This window comes from Chaetura pelagica, unplaced genomic scaffold (assembly GCF_000747805.2).
Source record: "Chaetura pelagica isolate M959 unplaced genomic scaffold, ChaPel_1.0 scaffold117, whole genome shotgun sequence".
NCBI lineage: Eukaryota > Metazoa > Chordata > Aves > Apodiformes > Apodidae > Chaetura > Chaetura pelagica.
Genome location: NW_009954185.1, coordinates 3,637,164 through 3,660,673, shown reverse-complemented (window position 1 = coordinate 3,660,673; position 23,510 = coordinate 3,637,164). Strand labels below are relative to the sequence as shown.

Genomic DNA, 23,510 nt, shown 5'->3' with positions numbered 1-23,510 from the left:
GGGAAAGACACTGAAGCAGGTACCATGAAATGAAGGAATCCTTGCAAACTCCATCACACCTATGACAACTGAGCGATGTCCAGGCAGGTGACACTCTCTCTGAGGGACAGCTGCTGGCCACGCTCACACCTTCTCCCTGCCTGTCACCAGGGCGCTGCTGGGACTCCGAACCCTCCTTGCATCTCTGGCTCCAGGTGACTAAGGGTGCAGGAGCCCTTGCTGACAGCTCTGCTTCCTATCCCACCAAAAGCACACCTGATAACTCACCAGTGACACCGCCCAGGCGGCCGCAGCGCTCGCTCTCCCGAGGGCTGACATGTGGGGCTGTGCCCAACGGTCAGGTCCAAGGCAGAGCCCGGCCCTGAGCATCCATGTGGTGGGCTGAGGCACTGCCAGGAAATTCCCAAAGTGTCCCTCCACTTGTTCAAACTCCAGGCAACAGAAAAAAGTCCTTCCCTCCCTTGGGAAACTCCTCCATGCAGTAAGCCTCCTTAGCCATGCCTTTGTTGTGTGTCAGTCCACAGGCACGGGGGCTGTGCTCCCTAGAGTACGTGGACTCAGGAGACCCCTATAGAGACTGTTTATCCATGAGCACAGCTAAAGGACATCCTCTCTGAAAGACAACTCAATGTAGAGAAGAAGAAAAGCCAAATCTTACCTGGCAGCAGAAATCCCCAGAGATGGTGCCTAGCAGTTTTTGTAAGTAAGCTCCCTCTATCACGTATGCGTATCTATACATGCATGCATGGCTACTGGTCCCAGCTTAGAAGCAGGAAAAATTGGAGGGGGAATTGCCCCTTAGAAATTACCCTGCCTAGCGACTGTACATCTTATACTGGAGGTAGAGAAAGGAAAGAGTATAGGGGTGGGGTAACTTGCTTTGTTTCTTGTTTTGCCTGAGCACTTGCTATTTGTCTCCCCCTCCATCCTCCTTCCCCACCTCCTCACTTTCTTCCTTTCTCTCCTCCTATCAACTCCACACACCAGGGACACAGGCAAAGGAAAGATGCCAGGTGCTCTAGCTGGAAACCCTGAAGAGCATCTAACCCTCTTTGGGGTATTTTTCTTTGTAACTTGCTGCAAGTTTGCTGGGGCACGTGACAAAGCTTTGTGGAGAGGAAAATAAATAATGATCCTGATCTTCTTAATTGCTCATTCCCAGGAAATTAAAGCCTTCAAGGGGGAATGGAAAAAAAAAAAAAAAGTGGGAGCAGAAAAAAAAGTGCGTGGGAGAAGATTGGATGTAAAGTGAACAGCTCATTCACAAAGCTTTTCTATCCAGACACTCGTCCTTTCCTGGATGCCTGGTACTTTTAGCTCTCTCTCCAAAAGCCTCAGAACAAAGTCTGCATCAATATGACGTAAAACTAGAATGAAAAGACCCATCAAAAGTGAGGACAGAATTGCACAGGATAGGCAGTCAAGTCCTTTATCACAATGAAAAGAAAATTTTGCAGACTTCATTCCCACTCTGTGTTTTTCCTGCCAGAAGGTCATGACTACATAAATGGCATTTATTTGCACGTTTGTGTAAAGTAAATATGACGCATGTGACTAGTTCCTAGCGTAGTTACTTGAGCTGAGAGAGGCTATAAATTCTGTCTTCTGCTAACTTGTGAGCTTTAATTATACAAACAGAGAAGGTATTAAAAGTATAAATTCTTCATTTCTTCATTCTTCAGATTTCACCTTCTTGCTCTCTCCCACCCTCTGCAGTAGGGTATGTTCCCATGGCAGCTAAAACCTCACTGACACTCAAACCCATGCCATGCCAAACACAGTGACCTGGAGCAGACTTCTACTTTCCTAGATTTAATACAAATTATTATCCTTTCCTTCATTATATCTCCATTTTGTGTTCTTAACGTGGTTGGAATTTTATTACACTGCACACAATTCACATTTTGTACTTGAATATGTCTTATATCCTTACTTGGCGAATTTGGAAACTTGGAAATCTCTTTTTTCCTTTTCTAAGAGATATCAGGGTGCCTAAGAGTCCACAGGAATTAGTGATTAGGAGAATTAGTGATTATGAGTTCTTTCAGCCTCTTTCAGAGAACTGCTTCCAGCCTGTTTCCTTCAATTATTAGGAAAAATGAGTTTACACAATACAGGATCTGTACTTGTTTTGCCTGACCTTTAATCTTCATTGCTGACCTTGTCTTCATCAATTATTTGTGACACATACTCCAGTTATACTGTCACTGGTAGCCATCACCACATTGTCCCTTAAAATAGGTGAGGCTGAAGTTTAGAATCATAAATTCTTTACAAAAACACCTTTCACATAATCCTCCAAGATCCCATTATGCTACAAATCATATTGATGAACACCAGAGCATAGTCCCCTACCCTTACAGAAAAATACCTAAAGAATGATTTTATGCAGTTTAAGGTGAAGCAATAATTTGAAGACGGAGGCCCATAAGGTTTAGTGCAATCTTCTCATCTTTCCTGGATGTTTGGTTCATTTTAAAACCTCAGTGTTAGCTTTCTATTACAGTTGGCTTTTTACTGGAATTTCTTTATAGAGCCTTCTCTGACTTCATTATAGGTGTAGATAACATCTCAACTGGAACTTTATCAAAAACTACCCTGGGAAGGTATTTTCCATTACAGAAAGTTTTCTTATGCTTTCCAGAAAATCACCACCATTCCCTTATGAGCTAATTATAACATTTCCTCAGAAATAGTAATATTTATGTCCTCTACAATGCTTTTCCAGATGCTCAGAGTAAATAATGCAAGATCCTCACTAAAACTCACTGAGTTGATCTGGCAGAGAAAGTCTTATCTAGGTAGGAATTTATTAGTCTCCCAGGACTTGGATATTGCATGGAAAGGCAGTGAAGTACATAACCTACTACAATTTACTAAAAAGAACTGAGACAGGGGAAATAAATCACTACTAATACAGGACATGATGCTTCTTGTGTGTCACCTTTCAGTGCCTCCCACAGGAGAGTGCTTCCCAAGCACAATGGCACAAAACCCATTGGAAGCTTGCTAGACAATCCATCCGACAAGAAAGGTTTTGCTTTCACATAGTCCTGAAAGAAATTGCTTACTTACTAATACTTTTTCTATAATTGAAACAAAGGCTTTAGAGCAGCTACGGGACAAAGAATCAGACAGAAGCTTGTTCTTCAAGGTCTGTTTCTATTTTCTTTGCATTCCTACTTTATATTAGTTACGGGAAATTAGAAGCCAGACCACCTTCATTTCTAAAGCCCAGGGTTAAATTAATTACATTACAAAGACTAGTCTAGCCATAGTGAATAGCTGTGACAAGAGTAATCTTGATTCATGTAACAACATAGCAGGTTTGTGGGTTGGTCTCTAAACCATCCAACATCATCAGATCTGGCTGCTTCTTTCATGAGCAAATGCTAACCTTGTAAAGTCTCAAAAAAACCCCAAAACCCAGCATTCATAAGCATAAAACTTCTTCCTTTGTAAAAGACATTTTGTTAAAACATCTGCCAAAGGATTTACTTACATTCTAAGGGCTTCCTTGTAAAGATAAACTTTACAATTAAATCTGAACACATACAAAACAGTTACAAAGAAACTTTTTTTTTTTTATCTGATAGAAAGAAAATTCTGAGTTTTAGAAAAAAGAAAATAAAAATATATAGAAGGGATTTTGATGTAGCATACCTTCCAATGTGAATTACAAGATTTCTCTGGTCTGACCGAGAACACATTCCCAAGCTATGTAGAGATGCCAGTAGTATGACTCCTCAGCTACTCTCACACTCAGCCAGAAGCTCCTTTATTATTTTATTTATGCTAGCACATAAATAATCCAACCCTGAGCCACTCTCCTGTGTCTGGAATTACTCACAGAGAAGGAGAGGTAGTCATAGCAGCAACTGCTTGTGGCCCAGTGTTCTACTGCAATGATCTCCCAAAGCCCTGGAAGGTTCAGCGCGGGAGCTGAGATGCAGCTGACAAGACTGCAAGAACTGCCTAAATAGCAAGCAATACTGGCATTTGAAGGAGAGGCATTCAAACCGTTCACGTTTGCTGAAGGTCATGCAGGAAGTCTGTGCAGAGCTCAGGGAAAACGCCAACAAATCCAGACCTCTTGAATTCTTGTCTAAATAGTAGCATGCTCAAGGCATCACACCACTGTTGAGTCTGGAAATGCAGCTGTAAGAATAAGGGCAAGGAGACATGGTGACTTGGGAGCAGCTATTTCTTTCAAATAAATGTCTCAAGAGTATTTGAATTCTAGTACATTTTAACTTTTATAATTTATAAAAAATCCAGTTTCGCCACCTATATAATTTTAATTGCTTTGGCAGTACTCCTCTACTGCTCTGGATACATTCCTTCTTGACATTAATTTTCCTCTTCTTTTCATTGCCAGTTCCAAGAACATGCTTGTTGAGAACATAAATGAGCAGGAAACCTGCTGTCAGAACAAACATCACACACATTGGAGTACCAGAGACAAATAATACACTTTGGCTGTTGGAAGCACTCGGGGATTGCAATGAAAAATTCAGGCTTGAAGACAGTAATTCTTTGCCTAACTAAAGACTTTCAGGCCTAGCCTCAAAGAATAGTTTTCTTATCAAAGAACAGCAAAAGTAATAGAAAACTAATCTAATGATTTGGTCGGTCCAGCTAACTTGTTTAGGCTATCCATAGGTCCTTCTGAGAAGTCTAATTACCCTGAGGTGCTCATTCCAAATTTTCATTTCAGATCTCAGGCAGAATGCTGAAAAATAGCAGTTGCAGTAGCATCCAATCATAGAAAAAAACCACTTTCTCTATGTGTGTTCCCCATGCTGCGTGCCTGAGTGAATGTACAGCACAATGGTTGTAGATAAAAGCCCACACAGAGGCAACTGATCAGGTAAAAGAACTGGGAGGCTTTTCCTTCCTGAATGATAAATTAAAAAAATGCCAAAATTACAAATCCAGAGACATATGTACTAGACTTTTCAAGAGAAAAGAAGTAGTATGTACACTTATATATCAAGTAGTAAGACATTTAAGTATATAGCATCACACTTCGCAAAGATCCTAACAGGCCCTGTAAAACCCAGCTCCAAGGGAGTATAACAAGAAGGATGAATGAAAGATCCAGTGACTCGACACAACTTTAAGGGCAGGAAGCATTTGTACCCACTGGAGCTTTGTGGAGAATTTTAATTTAGAAGAACATAATAAAAAGAAACTGGAATTTGTCCAGCCAGTAGTGATTAATACCATTAATCTTAATAAAATCCCATAGCACTTTTTGTAATGCAGATAAGTTCTTTGAACTAGGTTTAAACCCAAAGATTTTGGCTAGAAATGTGGAAAGAGAAGGTCTAAAGAGTTTAACAGTAGAGCTTATTACACAGAAGGTGTTGAATTTGTAGAATATGATGCCTTTGGCAAGCACAGCAATAAACAATTGACATGTGCAGAGGATTGTGAGGGGAAGTAATTTACCACCACCACCAAAAAAAGTCACTGCAAATGAAGCCATCATGCAGATCAAACGGGAACCTCCTGCTTCATATTTCCTGCAGACAAGCAGATGTTGCAGCAACCTTTTTTCTGCATCAGACTTTCAAACCATTACAACCATGTCTACCCCAGGTTATTTAGTGATTATAACTGGCAGTCCAGATTGCGTGTGACAAAAGCCATCAAAACCTCAGGTAAAAATTTAAACTTGCATATTTTTTCCCAAGGCAATATTAGTATCAACCCTTGGCTGTGAAGCTGTTCAACAAAGTAGCCAGCTTTCACAGTTGCCTTCTCAGCATGCCAGGGTTTCTGTGATCCTGGTGTGTAGTGGTTAAAAACCTCCTTTGAATTGTGTGGGATGGGTACCCCAGACCTACTGACTACAGTCAGGCAGGGTAGCACCTGGAAGTTGCACATCTGGCTGTCAAAAGTTTGCTGTTCTACCCCTTCGGGTAGAAGATATCCAGGGAGTCCACGGTGGCATGAGGGATGCTGTCAGTTTCCACAGGATTTAAGTGAGATAACTGAAGAAACACTACAGAAAGCATTGCTAAACAGTGTGCCAAGAGTTCTCTTGAGATTTCTACTTTTTTTGTGAAACCTTTTAAGTGGTTTAGACAAGTGGATTTGCCTGGGCAATTAAGAGTAATTCGAACACCTGGAAAATGCAACATTTATTTGAGCTGCTACTGACTGGGAGTCATGGCCTCCTCTGTGTTTTACCAGAACCCCAGGAGAGGCATTCTCACGTGTGGTCTCATTAGCAGATTGCTTCAGATCCACATTTTATTGCTCATCTCTTCCCATGGGAACCTCTTGCTGTTCGAAGAGCTCCAGGGGGAGTTCAGTGATTTTCAAAGCCAAGTGCATTCTTTACTTTGGTAGCCCCTAGTCTGTCAGGAGTACTGAAGGAAAAGAGCTCTTCGCTGCTCCACTTGTATGATTTTCTGTGGGCAGCTGTGAATCTCTGGATGAAATGATTCCATGCTAGGGAGTTATGAAGTGTTTGGGGCACAGCAGCTGCAGGGTTATGAGCAGTTCATTAGCATAGGTATAACCACATTTTACTTTCATTCTGGCAATGATCCCAACTAATACCTTCCTAATCACTGTCTGGTGCTAATTTCCTTACATTTCTGCCATTCAGAAATTAAGCCAGAGGACAAATAAACTGGTGGGACTTCAAAAGCTAGCAGCAAGATATGTGGCTGATGCTCTTCCATATTTTGAAGTCTGTTAATTTTTAAGTTACAGGAAATGAGGCTCTGAATACACACTTGATCCAGGTAATTTGTATGCAGCCATGTAAAAGGAGTTGGTTGAAGAGCTCTCCAGATCTTAGACGAAAGTAGATTATAAAAATTTTAAAATGTAGAAAATTTTAGGCAGCTGTAAGATAGTTTTTCAAAATTATAAACAGTGAGTAAAGAAAGTAGCTAGATGTGAATCCTAGCCCACATAACGGACTAGAAAAATCTTTCACTGAAGAATGACAGTATATTTACCAATATAATTGCAAGAAAATTGATGTCATTTACTAATGTCCCACTTTAATAGATTAGTTTTGTGATTAAGTAAACACTGCTAAGGTAACTAATTTCATTTGCTCTGGAAGCATTAGTCAATCTGCATTACTTCAGCTGAACAGTACCATGTAATACAGATCACACATTCCATCAGTATGTTTCATATTAATTGGATTTAAAATTACACAAATGCTGGATGCTGAAAAACTGGTCATCATTAAAGAATGACGTTTATAATGAGGCCTTTCACAGAGTGGTTGAGCCACACAGCATTTACCCTGGGATTTATTGGCGATCTGAAATGAAGTGCAGATTTCTGGTGGTAAAAGTTGCAGGCAATCAGATGCCAGCAGATAAAATGGTAATTCAATACATACCAGCTTTACTGGATTTGATTCAGAGTTTGAAGACTGGTCATTTGCGGTCTGGTGCTGGCTCTTTTTCACTGAAAACTGGGCACTGAAAGCAAATTTGTTCAATAAAGGAGAAAGAAACACAGCAAACAGGATACCACAGAATTATATTTATGTTGTACATTTGTCTTCACATTGCAACATCCACATTGTTCATTTTGTGACAAGTATTTCTAATAATTTTGAATACATATTTACTGTATAATACATTTTACCAAGAGGCACTTCCAGTAATTCTGGCAAAAAGGAGCTTCATTATAGTGTCTAACTTACAAAACAGTAAAAATAAATAATGTTTATCTAAAAGATTTTTTTTTCCTGTACAGAATCTATTTTGTACAAAACATCAGCCATTAACTAAATCACTTAACAAATACTTGTGAAGAGAATATATTAAGTATTGCTACATGTATCAAGTGCAAGATACTAGTGAAAGGAAAAGAATTATTCTGTTTATGAAAATCACCTAAAAATACAAGGCCTTGTTCCTGAAGTGTTTAAAAAGGAGAAGCTTGGTTACAACAATATTGACAATATATAAATATAAATTAACGTATGTAGTACTTAGTGAAAAGAACACTGTGTTAAAAACTGGCGTGTACAAATCCTGAATAAGATGGCACTTTTCTGCATTGCCACTTTGGCTGGCAGTAGTTTTTTAAAATATTGCTTCAAAAGAATTATAAAGGTACACAAAACCCTTTTCAAATAGAGCCGTATAAAATTACATTTCCACCTCCCCCCTCCCCCCCCCTCGCTTTTCTCACCTTTTGAAGTGGAAAAAAATCAAGGAGGGATTAATTTTGAAGTACACGGGTGAACTGCAGAAACTCGCTACTAGAGCTGAGTCTGAATGAGCACAGTAATGTAATTCTGCCTGTGGCACAATGCCCCGAGGTCCCAGGCCAGGTGTCAAACTGATTGTCAGGCCAGACTGGCCTCTTGTAAATTTGAAAATACAAAATCTGTATGCTTTGTCCTCTAAGTCTTGTTGGGGGGGTCAAGTGCTTCAACTACACTGACACATGCAAAATTTTCACTCAGAAAGAGTTTTAACCTTGCTAGATTTAATTTCTTAAATAAATGGGATTATTATTATTATTTAAAATCACATCATATATGGGATATACATATTTGCATATTGTTACCCAGATGGCCAAACTGTATTGGAAAACAACTATTTTTGAAAGGTACTACTTCTACTACTGGAGGCAAATTTCCAAAAACTGTTTATGTTGGAAAATGTCCTAGATGTTTTTATACCAAAAGCATTAAAAAGAACTGCCACCCATCAGTGAAAATTTTAATCTGCTAAACAAACATAACCTACAGTATGAATCACATATTTTTAAAAAGTGAACTTGAATTACTTTCTATCATGCAAACATGTTATGTCGATTACACTGGAAAAGCAGACAACTTTAGAAAAGTAATGACCAAGTGTATGCTGACATGGTTGAAATATTAAAAATACTATCAACACCACATAGCAGTTTATAAACGCTGTCTTTGATCTTTTAGGAAACCATCTGTAGTGCTATATTAGGGCTTACAGACATCTAAGAATGAAAATTTTGCATTCAAATACAGATTTTCATTGTGTGTCAGAATCGGGAAGGAATTCTGGAAAGGAAAAATAGCTTTAACAGACTGCAGGCTTTCTACCTGAAATAGTATGTACACGTGTGGCAAACCCATAATTGTTTTCTCTCTGATCACGTTACAGACTTTTATTTCTTTTCTTTTTTCTTTTTTTTTTCCTTTTTATGAAAGGAAGGCGGCAAAATGCCTACAGTGAGGGAAGAATTAAAAAACAACCACCAACAAACCCCGCAAACCTCAGTCTCCTTTAAATAAATATTTAAAAGCAAAGAGCAATTGCTAATTCACATTAATTGGTTGTGAGTGTTCACTGTGGTAAAGGAAGACGGTGCTGAAAACCAGAGCATCTAAGCCCACTGCCTCCGGGCTATCACTGTAAGCAAACCACAGCGAGGTGGGTACAGAGTTGGATGATGTTACTCCAAAGTATCCCTGCAGGTACTTTGACAACAGCCCTCTGAAATTAGGCATTTGTTCTTTTCCTCCCCTTGTGCTGTGCTGCTGGGACCCCATGCCATTTGCAGGCCGATGGTGCAAACACAGCTCCCTCTGTGAAGCCCAAGGAAACATCAGCTAACACACAACCCAGGCCACAGCTGTGATTTACTTATTTGATCTGATTTCTATGGGGTTTGAATCAGGACAAGAGAATTCAATCTTAAAAAGACAGAGAGCCTGCAGCTGTGGCAAAGCCCTTTATACCTATTCTTATGCTTCCACACAGACAGAAACCAGAAATATTTGGATTTCCCCATCTAATTCACTGCTGGGATACATTACTTTCCACACCTTCAGATTTCAGCGGTGCTCCTTTTTTGATGCACACAGACCCCAATATGCCATCCACAGCAGAATAAGTCTCACCTGCTGTCCCATTTCTACCCTTCAGAGGTACCACAAGCACAGCTTTGGAAGTAAGAAACAACTGGCAGGGACTAGCCACCCAAAAGGCTCAACTAAATAAGTATTAGATTTTTTTCTTCCTACTCTAGCATCAAACAAAGTTTTCCTTCATGAGGGAGAACTAAACTACTCTACTCAAAAATTATTCTTGGTTTACTGTATCCTGCAACTTGACAGATCACAGCCAAAGCCAGTTGGATTTACTCACACTCATCACTTCCAAGAAGGAACCAAGAAGGTGTAAGCACCTGGGGAAATTTTTTTTTGCATACACCTGAAGCGACATTGACAAACTTTCAAACTTCACAATGCTTTTCATTGTTTCATTTTAATCAAAGAAGTATTGTTCACTACTTCAAGCTTTTGCCCACTTTCATCATTATGAAAATGGACCCTCCAGAAATAACACCTGTGCTCTTCTGCCCAGCATCTTGTAAGGAGCTTCTATCATCCTAAGAATTCAGGTGAGGTGTTCAAGGGGGTGACCTGCATCCTACCAAGGAGGTGTGATGCATTTTTTATCAAGAAAACACCTGCCTGCCAGGAAAAACCCACTAACGGCCTCTGAATAAATTATAATTAGGATGTAAATGAAGGATAACTCTTGCAGTGCTTGCTCCAACACTGGGATTCAATAACTACCACAGCAGGGGCTAAAACCCTGCTTTGATTTACCTCCAGAGGAATGTTGTTTTGTTAAATGAAAGTGATGAAATTAAAAAAAGATTTATCATACTAAGTTGTTCTCTGAAGTACTGGTGCTATTTTGCTTTAATTCATAGTTAGCCTCCACTAATCAGTATTTTTTGCTAGCTCTTCCAATGATTGCTTATGACAGCTGTCACCTAATTTAAATTATTCCCCCATCTGTTCATAAACATTTAACATACATTTCTTCAGGAGGCCTGGACAATCTTTATTTGCTGATTCACCTAAAAATATGAAACAAAAAAAGAAATATTTCCCCACCCTAGTTAATGGGAACAATTATCTTCTCTTTCATGCTGCCATCATTTTGACTAATGCTGCAACATAAAACTGTAATTAAACCCCCAGAAACTCCATGGTTACTTCATTCCAGTGGGGTTACATTTGATTTTGTTATAAAAATTAGGAAAATCAAGTGTGTTGCACAAAGTGTGTTTCATACTGGACTACAATTTCTTTTTCTCTTTCTTATGATTTACCAGTTTGACTTGCTCCCTGTATGTCTAAAACTCCCATCAACTCAAGGACTAATTACACCAGTGCTGTGATGCCAACTGAGGAATACCCAGGTTCTCAGTCCTGAGACTGGAAAGAGCAAGCAACTCTCCATGCCTGCCTCCCAGCTGTGGTACCTGAAGCCGTGGGATGCTCAAGAAATTCTCACATCTTTCATTTGCAACCTTTCTTCCTTAAACGTGAAATGCAAAAATAACAGCAAATATTACATGTGTTTATGAATTACAGATTTTCCAGAAGTCAAAAGCCTCTTCCTTCAGAAGAAGTGCCAGAGACTGATTGCTGCCCTCCCAACCTATTGAACACTATGTCTATCGGATGGCTCAGCTCCAGAATGAACGACAGCACATCTGTGTTGCCTCTCCTACACTTCAATCAGCTGTTGCATCTCCCTGGGGTATTTGCTGGTCAAGTGCCTTGTGCCTTCTCTGGATCGCAGCCCTGGGCACAGCTGGGTTTGCTGGGCTGTCAAGGCTCACACAGACCAGCACATCTGGCTGTGCCTACCAAAAGGAGGGTGGATTCAAACCTGCAACCATCTTCATCAAGTGAAGTCCAGCTCTAGCACAGGATCCCACCACACAGACCAAGCAGAATGTACTAGATAATTAATGAGACCTTGCACAAGTACTTCATTAACACTTGGGACCAACCACAACAAGCCTTCTGCTGCATTATTCTTATGGAAAAAAATTCAAAAGTGCCTAAGGTTCATTTTGAAAATGGACAAAATTCTCTAAGATCCCAAGTCCCACTAAAAGCTGGTGGGGCTCAGGCTGCCGAGTACCCAACCTGACAGCTACCCCACACCTACTCAGTTCACAGCTCAGCAGCATGGGCTGGGGTGTGAACATGCCTAGATTGACCTACTCAGTTCACAGCTCAGCAGCATGGGCATGGCATGGGGTGTGAACATGCCTAGATTAAGGCATGGGCAGGGCAGTCCTCACAGGCTGTACCACTGACTGATGCTCAGTTTGGCATGATCCTTGGCTGCTCCACACTGTATTCCACTTTCTGGGACATTTCTGAAGGAAGATAGATGGGGCCAGAATTTCAGAAAAAAAATAATGATCTAAAAATCAGACAGAGATTAGAACTCCCTAAAGAAAACAAATGAACTTAATGTCCAGCATAGAAAGTATAAAAAGGATACAGATTTTGCTTAGATTCCAAATGGTCTTTTCCAAAACTTCTATCTGAACCTTTATAGACTTAACCTCCTTCCAAACTCAGACTATGAGGATCTTAAGACCTTTTAACAGTGGTACAATAAAATTCCCAAATGCATCCACTTAAAAGGTCCTGAGCAATCACAACCTTGGATTTTAACTTCAGGATGATGCAGAGACACATTCACAGATGATGGCAGGGTAAAAACTGATGAACAATTATCACTGCACCCTTAACAAATACATTCTCAAATTACATCTGCCCCAGGCACCACTCATTGCCAGAATGTGACCAGAACCAGCACCCTGCACACGTGCACAGGAGAGGCCCTTGGTGACACACAGCCACTTCTCCAGCTTTCTGTAAAGGATTTCACTCTCCGGGAATGGGAGTTCAAAATGCTGCCAAGACCACAGTAGAACCCCTTTTTCCTAGTACGTTCTAACAATTCACTTCTGCTGCATGGCTTGGAACATCCTTCTACTGGAGGAGGCAGATTATTTCAGAGGAGTGTCAACATGCTCTGTACGCTAGCTCAAAACAAATCAAGAAACACCAGGTTCCCTCAAAAGTCAGTGTAAACTATGCCTCTTTGGACATGGAAATGACTACTTCTAGACACAGCCCCTGCTGCGTTCTTGAAAACTAAAGCCTCAGACTCCTTCTAAAAGAAAAGGTAATAACTCTGGAGTGCTTTTCTCACTGTGCAAGCAAGAAGTCCTCTATTTCAGGGAGTAGCAAATGTCTCCTATACTAGAAGGGAACAGGACCGGTCACCACATGACATTACTGTGGATAAAACAAAACCCAACCTTTGTCTGCCTGTTTCTAAAGAACTGAAAATTAAAAGACTACATTTTTATTACTGCATCACACAATTTAAATGGGGCTTGCTTTCTCTAGTATCTAACAAAGCTCTTTGCATACTGTATACACCACAAATCTGTATCAACACTGTAAATATCTCACCTGAAATCTGAGCACTCTGCTGATGAAGACAATTATTTTTCTCTTCCCCCCCAAAATATCGCACAGGTTGTGGTTTATTTGATGATTGCAACACCAAAAGACTGCACAAAGCAGAAAACCATCAAACTCTAGACTCCAAAAGGTTGCTGCAAGTGCAGGGCAAAAGTTTTGCCTCCGTTGGACTAGAAACTGTTATAAAAACCCCTAAAAAATTACATGCTTCATTATTTACTGAAAAACCCAAGCAAAAATATGGTACTTGCACCTTTCATATAAAATCTCTCTGATTTTGTGTGCATGTGTGTTATACTTAACCCAACTTGGGAAATTTCTTCACCATTGCCTGTCAGAAACGCACAGCAAAGACTGAAAATTAGATTCATAACGAGTGTGTGAAAACAGTGCAAGCTGGAATTGGTGGAGAGAGTTGCTGAGATACCATAGACATTTTTTTTTCTTTTGAATGAATTCTGCTGTATCCTTTCCCTTTAAAACAACAGTGCAATCTGAATCCTTGCCTTTCTGATTTCATTGAAAAACACCTGCTAAATATTTCTGCTGATGAGAGCATTCAGGGTTTGTCAATGAGCACTCAATCTGTCAAAAGGCAAATGCCTTCTCCACTGGGTAAGAGTAGAATGGGATGGTATCAGGCAAATGCAACCTTTAAGAAACCAAAATCCTGTTTTCCAACAAAAGCTCACTAACAGAAATGCAACACACAAAGTACCTCTGAACTGAGAACACACATGCTGATTGACTTAGATAGAAAATGTTTTCCAACATTATTGGGGAAGTATCAATAGGATCATGAAATACATTGAATGCGTAACAATAGCAAGAAGTGATGGATTTAATGTTAAAAATTTAACATAGAAAGGACTTCTCCTACAAACTATTCCTTTCACAAGCATCCTTACTTACACAAGCAATCCTCTTCTTGGCGAGGGATGCAGGATCAAAATATAAAAAGCATACGTAGTCAAATGATTTTTGAGAGATAATGAATTTTATATATATATATAATTTATTGTGTGGGAACAAAACTCTAAATTGTGTGGTACTGGTTGGTCCTGCCAGTCCCAAAGAGCATTAATATTTTAAAGCCTTGATCCTGTAGACCATTGGCTTCTTAGAAAGGTCTATACAAATTACTCAAGACTTTATTTGTTTGGTTTGGAAATGGCTACACTGTATAAAAATGTTTTTGTATTTATTTTTAAAAAAAATTAGCTTTACAAAAAACTTTCCCCTGTTTTTTCTTTTACGTTTTATCTTTTTTTTCTTTTTTCTTAAAGATATCATTATCTACAGGAACCCATAAAAATTTTTCCATATTTACATCTAGATAGCTAATAATTGACAAATATAATATCGTGAAATAAAATATTGAAAGTGAATATCCAACCTTTTAAATAGACATTTGGCTCACAGCATAAACAACAGAGAAAACAAATAAACAACACACACAAAAAAAAGATCTGATCTTCTTACAGGCCTGATCTTTTCCTTTCTCTTTAAAAAAAACAAAAAGTAAAAAAAAAAAAAGTATATTGGTGGGATCAAACACGCTGCTTCTAAGCAGAATGCCAGCAACAAACTGCTCCCATCCAGCACCTCACATTGAAAAACCAAGTTCTCTGAAGCTCATGTGAGCGGCTGCTGAGACATAGGAGTGTCCATCTGACGCACAACGGGCACCTGTCCCCCACGCTGCTCCTAATGCATCGTTTGCCTTTTATTCCGAGGAAGGGCAAGGCCCTCATACTCCCCTTCTTTTCCTCTCAAGAGATGCAGTGTAACTTCTTTTTTAAATGATATATTTGGCCACTGATGCATGGAGGCATAAGGTTAGGGTAGGGAGATGACAGCATGCCTCTAGTTTCCAAGTACATACACACATTTGCTTTCTGTTCTCTCCTGCCCAAACACACACGATACCCCACGCAGCCATTCATGCACTCAGAAGAGTACAGAAGGCCAGGTCCTCTCAAGGGGAACAGACCAGCATGCCACACAGTTCCTTGTGACCTCTTGGCACATCCCTTTTGCTAGCAGTCTGGGAAGTGCAGAGGAGGAAGAGGAAGAGAAAGAGAAGGAGGAGCCTGTTGGATGGGGTGAGGCTGCAGCCCAGGCTACCGTGGCCCTTGTTGAAAGGCTGCTGCCCGCAGACCGAGTGCAAACCGGGACTTGAAGGGCTATGTGGAGTGTAAAGCTCCTCAAAATTGTCTCCAGTTCCCTTCTGGGCACTAATTTTATAAAAATTCAAGCCTTCTGTTTGTTGTTGTGTATTGGGACACGTGCTACAGCTAGTGTAGTAAGAACCCAAACTATGCTACGTTACATTACTTCCACTCACACTTGCAAACACCACCTCGCACACACATATATGTTGGCAGGATACATCAGCATTCATATAAAGCTTTGGAACTTTTATCCCTCAGCATTAAGAGCAAAAGCTACTTAACTGGTACCTTACTGTTAACTGCAAATGTGCTTTAGAAGCAGCATTTCCTTAGATAACTTTCTTCTGTAAATATCACAGTGACCATAATATATCATTAAATGTATTTTGCTGAAGTGCGCAGCCAATAACCCTGCCTATATATATATATATATTTATATAATTCCACCCACCCCCAAATCTCTTTAAAGAAAGTCTGTAAAAGCCGGTGTCGCAGTGTGAAAGCTTCCTTGAGCATATGAGTTTAAACAATGTACCTCATCATAAAAAGGAAAGAGAAACAAATAAAACAGCTGTAGGCGCATTATCCCATACTTCTACAGTGTAGTGTCTAAATGCTGTGCTGGCTTGAGAAAGAGTCTGTGCACGAGTCAATCTGTCTTAAAATACTGCTGTAAATATTGTCATTGGTTTGGTTCTACAGTTGTGTTCTCCTCTTCATCCCTCTTGGGCTTCCCTTTCTCTTCCTCCTCTTCCCTGATGGCCTGGATTTGTTCTGAGGATTGGTGCAGCACGGATTGCTCCGTGCCTTGCTTCTCTGTCCCAGCTAATCTCTCTTCATCCTCAATTACTTTCTTCCACATTTTATGGTTCTGAAGCAGGTGCTGAGTGATCTGACAGTAGATTTTCCTCCTCTTGAACTTCTTCTTTCCTGTAAAATACCATGTGACATTAATGTACTGTTTTCTGTGAGTGAAGAAGGAAAGGGGATTAAAGGCATAAGAAGCAGACAGGGTGTACTATGACACATAGGAACTGCACCAAGAGATTTTTAAAACCACTAACTTCAACAGTCTTAAAATTTAGACAGCTATGCTTCTCTAGACCTCTGGGAAAGCAAAGAAGTTTCCTACACAGTTTGAGGCCCAGCTTCATCCTATCACAGGCTGCACGCTGTCCCTGACCATGCAGCTCACAAAGACATCTAGTGCTTGAATGATTATGCATAAAACATGTTGCTGAGCTGTTACTGTGCATTTTTAAAATATCAATATTAATCCACAGTTCGATATTAAATGCTGTGCTTGCCCTGCCTGAAATGGATCCCTGCTGATTGCCCTAGGAAAAAAAATCCTCATTTTGTTTTCTACACATTTTACCTCTTATTTGAGCTGTAGAAGGATACTGAATGAGCAAGCATTAGTAATGAAAGGAGGGAACCCATTCCAATGTTCCCTTTTCAAAGTCTGAGATTTAGCACTTCATCACTGCAGTGGACGTGAAACCTTAGCACAACATTGCTTCAGCAATGGGAGTCTGAAGATACAGTCATACAGCCAAATATTATCAGGAAGCTTGCTGGTCTTTGGCTTTGAAGCATCAGTCCCCTGCTGTTAACCTATAAAATGTTTTTGCCACTGGTAGCTCTCATGGTTGCTGATACAACTGCACTACAAGTGTTTTGCTGTCCGAAGTGTTGTTTTTTTCTGTGTCAATATAGTCTGTTCAGCACAGATTGTTAACTCCTTAACAGTACAAAGCTTGAAAATTCTCCCAGGTCATTAGCAGTGGCAATGGCAGTCATGGAACTGAAACAATAAGTCCTCCAAAGACAACTGCTGATTTCTTTTTAAAGAAGGTGACGTAGAGGAATGCTTTGTACCAAATAAATTTGTGTGGATTAGTATTTGCAGGTTGCCTAAAGTATGTCTGTGTCAGGATCCAAAACGTTTAGCCCTTGAAGCTTTTGAAATGGAAACAAAGAGCTTTTCACTGAGCACAGACTAAATCCAACTCAATCCTTCATTACAAAGCCCTTGGTTCCCTGTACGAAACCTTCAGGTTTAGCACTAATAAGAAGCTCCTACCCTGCCAATGCCACGGCAGGACATTCTCTCCTGGGTTTCTCAGGTGACCCCACATCTTGCTGCTCTCTGCAGACACCAGCAAGCACTTGCTGTGGTGTTAAAATTTGTCTGTATCACTAAAGACTGAGCCTGTTTAATTTTTATACTTTTATCAGAATGCTGGGGGAATTATATGCTCCTGTATGGTAACAAAAAAGATTGTAAGCTATCTTAAGATTTTCTAACTCTTAAATTTATCTCAGCTGCTTTAGTGAGTTTTCAGGACCTATATGAAGTGTTTCCTGTCTAAAAGGCATTCCCATCAAGACAAAGATCTTCACCGATATCTACACAGCCCTTCACCTGACATCTCAACCTTTTATTTTGTTCCACTGAGGAAGTTTAGAACATAGTTGATCATAGGTACAAATCTCTAACAACCTGTAAGACCCCTATATCGACAAAACAGATGCTGTAGATTTATGATTCAGATCAACGCAGTCACAGAGAATTTAGGGAACTGGAAGAAAACAGTTTGTAACACATTGATATGATCGAGACTATAAGCACCCCACATTTGCTAAGAAGGAAGTAGGAAGAATTGTGAGGGTATTTAAAAAATTTTGGTGCATTCAGTTTTAAGGTACTGAAAAAGACGGAGCCTAAAAGCACCTGGTTGAATAGTAGCATACTGTCACAGAGTAGAATGCGAAAAAGAAAACCAAAGACAACTAAAAAGTGGTCTGTTTTCAATGTGACAAGGGTTAATAATGGTCAGTGCTTTTAACCCAAAGGCAGCGTTGTTGGACTTGATCAGCAGTGATACAGGAAACAAGTGAATACAGAAATGAGGTGAAAGGAACCTATGGATTTCAAAGTAAGGTTAGACACTCCAGTGGATATATGAATACATCCTTTATCTTCCTTTTTAATACAGTAGTATCAGTTTCAGGTGTACACATTCCCCCAGCAGGCAATTCCATAAATGCCAATCTGCCACAAAAAATGTGTGGCTCTGCCTGCCATTACAGAGCTGTGTATCACGTACATCACCTGGGTGGACATGCTGGAGAGGTTCCAGAGAAGGGCCACAGGGACGATGAGGGCACTGGAGGACCTGCCTTATGAGGAGAGGCTGAGACAACTGGGTTTGTTCAGCCTTGAGAAAAGAAGGCATTGGGGGAGACCTTATTACAACGTTCCAGTACTTCAAGGGTGGCTACCAAGAAGATGGAGACTCCCCATTTACAAGGAGTCACATAGAAAAGACAAGGGGTTATGGGCATAGGTTGCTCCTGGGGAGATTCCAAATGGACACAACAGGTAAATGTTTCACCATGAGGACAATCAAACATTGGAATAGTCTCCCAAGGGAAGTGGTAGATTCTACCACACTGCACAGTTTTAAGTCTCAGCTTGACAAGGTGCTGAGATATCTCATATAAACTATAGTAGTACCTAGAAAGCTTGGACCAGATGATCCTTGGGGTCCCTTCCAATCTGACCTTCTATAATTCTGTATGACTTATTGCAATAATCAAATCTTTCTGCTTCTCAGCTTCCGCAATAGAAAACAGGAATGGCACTCAGTAGGGCATAAGAGTGTGTGGGAAAGAACAGAAAAAACAAGGATGACAGGAGAAAAAGCTAGGTCTCTGCATTTCGGTAGCGCACTTCAGGCTGGTGCTTTCTCAAAGGATTAGAAATAGAGGAGGGAGAGAAAGATGACCTGGAGGAAGGAAATAAAAGTAGGAAAATTCAGACTGAGAAGGAACACAAAGAGAGGAAAAGGTAACACATGCAGGATCACACTGGTGAAAGAAACAAGTCCACAGTTGCAGCTTTTTCTCTTAAAATCACTTCTGTCAAGTTCCTGAGATAAAGTTCTCCTCTCAGTATGACAGATCTTATGGAGCAAAGGCAGGAGGCAAACAGCTTTAGTCATTGATTAGCCCAAAGGACCAAGTGACACAGCTCCTAGCATGCAACACTGCAATGTTCAGAGTCAAGTCTCTCCCTACTCTTCTCCACACATTAACTTGAAGAGATTCTCATTAAAGACTTTCATTGCTAAAACTCCTTCCTTGCATCCCCATCTCAGAGCCTCATTCTACTATTCCTGTACCTCATGCTTGCTCATGGAAATTATGAGAGCTTCCTTGAAAGATCTTATCCCAACCACCCTTTCTTCAATTGAAATTGCTGCAGTCCACTAATGTCAGTGCTGAAATAGCCTAAAAATCCCTCAGGCACAAACGGTTACCATCAGTAACCTCAACTGAATGTACAAATGAGTAGTTCATACGAACAGCAATGTGTATCAGTCCTGAAACCATGGAGCATCTCCATTACCAATGTAACTGGCTACATGCCAGGTCCACCAAGTGAATCACTGTAACTCTGGAGAGGCTCACGTTGAACCTGACCAGCTCAGCATCTCTATGCTTTTATGACAAAGCTGCTTAAGTTTTGGTCACAATATGGAATTTGTTCTGCTGAAAAATGCTTTAATAACTTACTGGATTCAGTATTTTCACATGTTTCCATTTCTGCTGTTTCTTCCTCTTCATTCTCATCAGTGTCTCCTGATTCATCACTATCTTCTATCCATTTCCCTGGCATCAGCCCTGCTGAGTCATAGGAGTTACATAGTGGTCCCACAATGTGAGTGATGAAAGATTCCTGGAGGTGTGCCAGCTGAGGAGCAGAGCGATCCATGAAAGGACTGATTGGCAAGCCCAGGCTAGCTTCTTCATCACCCTGGAGATGAAAAATAGTGGTAATTTCTCTGAAGGAAATGAAACAAAACCATGTCACTAAAAGGAGTAATGCACATGAAACCAATTTTAAAAGAAGAAAAATAATTCAACTCTAATGCCACTTTCAGTGCTCACCAGCATGACATAACTACAGTGCCACCACGTCAAATGGTTAATCAAAGTTACAGTTCTTCTCTTGTTAGAAGAGAACCAGTACTGGGAATTTAACAGGGATGTTTGTTGATGACTGTGCAAAATGCTGCCCACTGCCCTTGTCCTGTACAAGTGAGTGTGAATATTTGAAAATTATTTTCTTTCTTTCTTCACATTTTTTTGAAAAAAATCACTGATTTTGAGATTGTTAGATCACAACAACCTTGTAGTCTGCTCCGTGTTTGCAGGGAACCAGACTGAACTTCTATCTCATTGAATTAGTTTACTTATTAATTTTGTCCTTACTATATGTAACATGGAGAGGTCTTCCAGTCTTTGGGTCACAAACATTTGTTTCCTGGGACTATGACACCTGTGACAGCAGGGGTTACTCTGAAGCAGTATATTTTCCCCATAAAAAGCTTTTTGCTGGCTTTTTTGGGGGAGAGAGGGTAGACGTAAGTATAGGAAGACTTTTTTCTCCCTGCTTTCATGATGTAAGAGAAGGTAAAACTTTCTTGCAGAACTAAGTCTGATATACTAACTCATCTCTTTCACAGCAAAGCTTCTGGTGATATCACTGAGTTTTCAGCTGAGTGAACATACGAAGATCAGATGCCACCTTCCCCCCCCCAAAATCTATTCTCTCCTAAGCAAGCGTGTTATGCAAATTAATGTTTTAATACAATACAGAGGTGTTTGTTGCAGAATATAGATTAGAATTTGGAGACACATTTTCTGTTTCCATTATGTTTGGATTAGCTTGAATTTATCTCCATGTAACCTAAATTTTCCAAAAATCATGGACAATGTATCAGGTCAACACCCTGTTGATATCTGGGAAGGCAAAAGAATGAGAGTTAAATTTTGAAGCATGTATGACAAATGTCTAATTTCCTTGTGCTTTGTTTTGTTACTTTTATAATAAGCTACCCTGAAATGTTAGGTTCAATCATTACAAGCAAAATTTGAGTGTTAACAAAACACTGAAACACGTCATCCTTTCTTGAAATAGCAAGCAAATTAAGAAGAGGTGGCAGCTTGTTCTTTGTTACAGTAACACATCTGAGATTTCCTGGTTGTGAGCAGTCAGTAGCGGGAAGGAAGCTGACAACTGAAATGTTTGTAAGCTCTTTTTTTTGTGTTCCATTAGAACACGATTCATAATGTGCAACATCTTGCAGTGCATTTTTTGATTCTTTTTAATGAGTCTAATATGTCTTCAAATAAGCATAGTGAGCATGTGGAGGGAAGGAAAGGAAAAATACGGTAACAATTGGAGACGGGATTTTGGATGTTTCTATGCAACACATTTTTAGTAAGGAGTTTTTATTTATATGGGAGTTAAAAGTCTTCATATAATTGGTGTTTATTAAAGGAAATTCAAGAAATTTATTTCCTTCTTTTCACAGCATATGTTTAATGGACATATATATGCTTTGATAACAATTCTAGGGAAATTCAAACTTCCTATAAAATTATCCTTTCTAGAAATGAGAAAATAAAGAAAAAGATTGTGATAAAAAAACATGGTGAAGATGGTTTGATTCACCTCTCATAGCATATTACATTAAAGAAAACCAGATGTCAACCTAGGACAAATTAATTGAGAATCTAGTTTATGCTCATTAATGCAAAAATTCCTTGGAAGAAAATGTTCTCTGTTCTTAATCCCATCCATATCCTGTCAGCAAGGCAACTCATGCCATACAAAAAATCCCCAACCAACCAAAAAGAAAACAGGAAACCCACTGGGACATACTGATTTCTCAATGCAGTGATTAGACATCTGCTATTAAAACAAGAAGAAAACTAAAAAACCCCTCATGTCTTAGTGACTACCTTACCTCTGGGAATTCGCAATCCAAGAGTTCAATACATTTGCCCACAACCCTCATGCCAAAAGGAATGTCATTAACAAAGACAACATACGTGTTACTCTGAATTGAGTTTTGCAGAGAGAATAAATCTCATATGGATTTTTAAAGAAGTACAGGATTGTAAAGAAAAATAATCTCCAACAGTCCTTTGGAGCAGCTTCCAAGAGCAGGAAAATAACAGCAGCACACCCTTCAAGCTGATGGAAAGTAACCCCGACTCCTAACATTGCAGAGATAAAACAGTGTCCTCCCTCATGTGTTCCTCCCAAGCTCGATTCAGAGCTCACTATCCAATACTTTGACAGTATTAATGCATTGGAGCACTTACTGCCCTCAGACATTAGTAACATTGAATCAAAGGAGAGTCATGTCATATGTATCTGATTAACAGATTTTCTCTGCATGCAGTAGACGCTCACATAAGTTGTGATCATCACCAGATTTAAGTGAACCAGAATTTGTTGAAAGAGTTGTAATGAAAACAAAGACATATGAAGAAAAACATTTCCTTAAAGAAAATCTGGGAGGTTCATCACTATTGTCACAGAACTCATTCTCTTTCTTTAAGATAAAATTATAAATGTTCTTTCTTTTTCTCAGGAGATCCAAAATAAATGAAGGAGCTTCAGGTCAAAGTCTGAATTTTGTCCCTTTTCCCATTTCTTTACATACTCCAGAAGGCAGCAACAGCAGAAAGTCCTGTTGTTTTATTTTTCCAAACTGTAAGTACAGTAAATTTAAGGAAAGATGAAAAGGCTTTAAAAGGGAACAATCTATGAATTCAAGTTACGGCACAACCTCCCCAAGAAGTACATGGGGTATCTGGTTCAGTGATTTAGTCTGCTTGCTTCCTTTAGAAAAGACAGGATGTGGAGGCCAGTCTAACCAGCACACTCAAAATGTGTTGCCACTTGGGAAACAAGAGGAACAGCCCTGTCCGTTGCACTCAGCAGGGGTAAATAGGTTATAATGAGAAAAGATTCAGTTGAGGGCTCCCTTACACCTGGCAGGAAAGCACCAGTGCCTGGCTGTATTCCCAGGTCTTTGCAAATCAGTCTGTGGCTGTACTCCTTCCTTGTGCTACCATCCACTGAGCCTTCCATAATTAGTGCGGTTTTACTGACAAACCTGAAAACTGAAAGTGTTGTTTTAGAAAATAAAGCATGAGACATGATCGTGTAG

At 39.8% G+C, this 23,510-nt stretch overlaps 1 protein-coding gene across 1 annotated transcript in view; it reads right to left on the bottom strand.

Moving 5' to 3' along the window:
• Nucleotides 1-15,880: 15,880 nt before the first annotated feature.
• The window catches only part of PDE3A (phosphodiesterase 3A, cGMP-inhibited), an 86,502-nt gene continuing 78,872 nt past the window's right edge, over nucleotides 15,881-23,510 (bottom strand). Inside the window, exons 14-15 of the mRNA XM_010002946.1 lie at nucleotides 20,056-20,296; nucleotides 15,881-16,401 (exon numbers count right to left, since the gene is read on the bottom strand). Of these exons, the coding sequence (XP_010001248.1) occupies nucleotides 16,154-16,401; nucleotides 20,056-20,296 (489 nt within the window). The 3' untranslated portion in view covers nucleotides 15,881-16,153. The remainder of the gene's footprint in view (nucleotides 16,402-20,055; nucleotides 20,297-23,510) is intronic.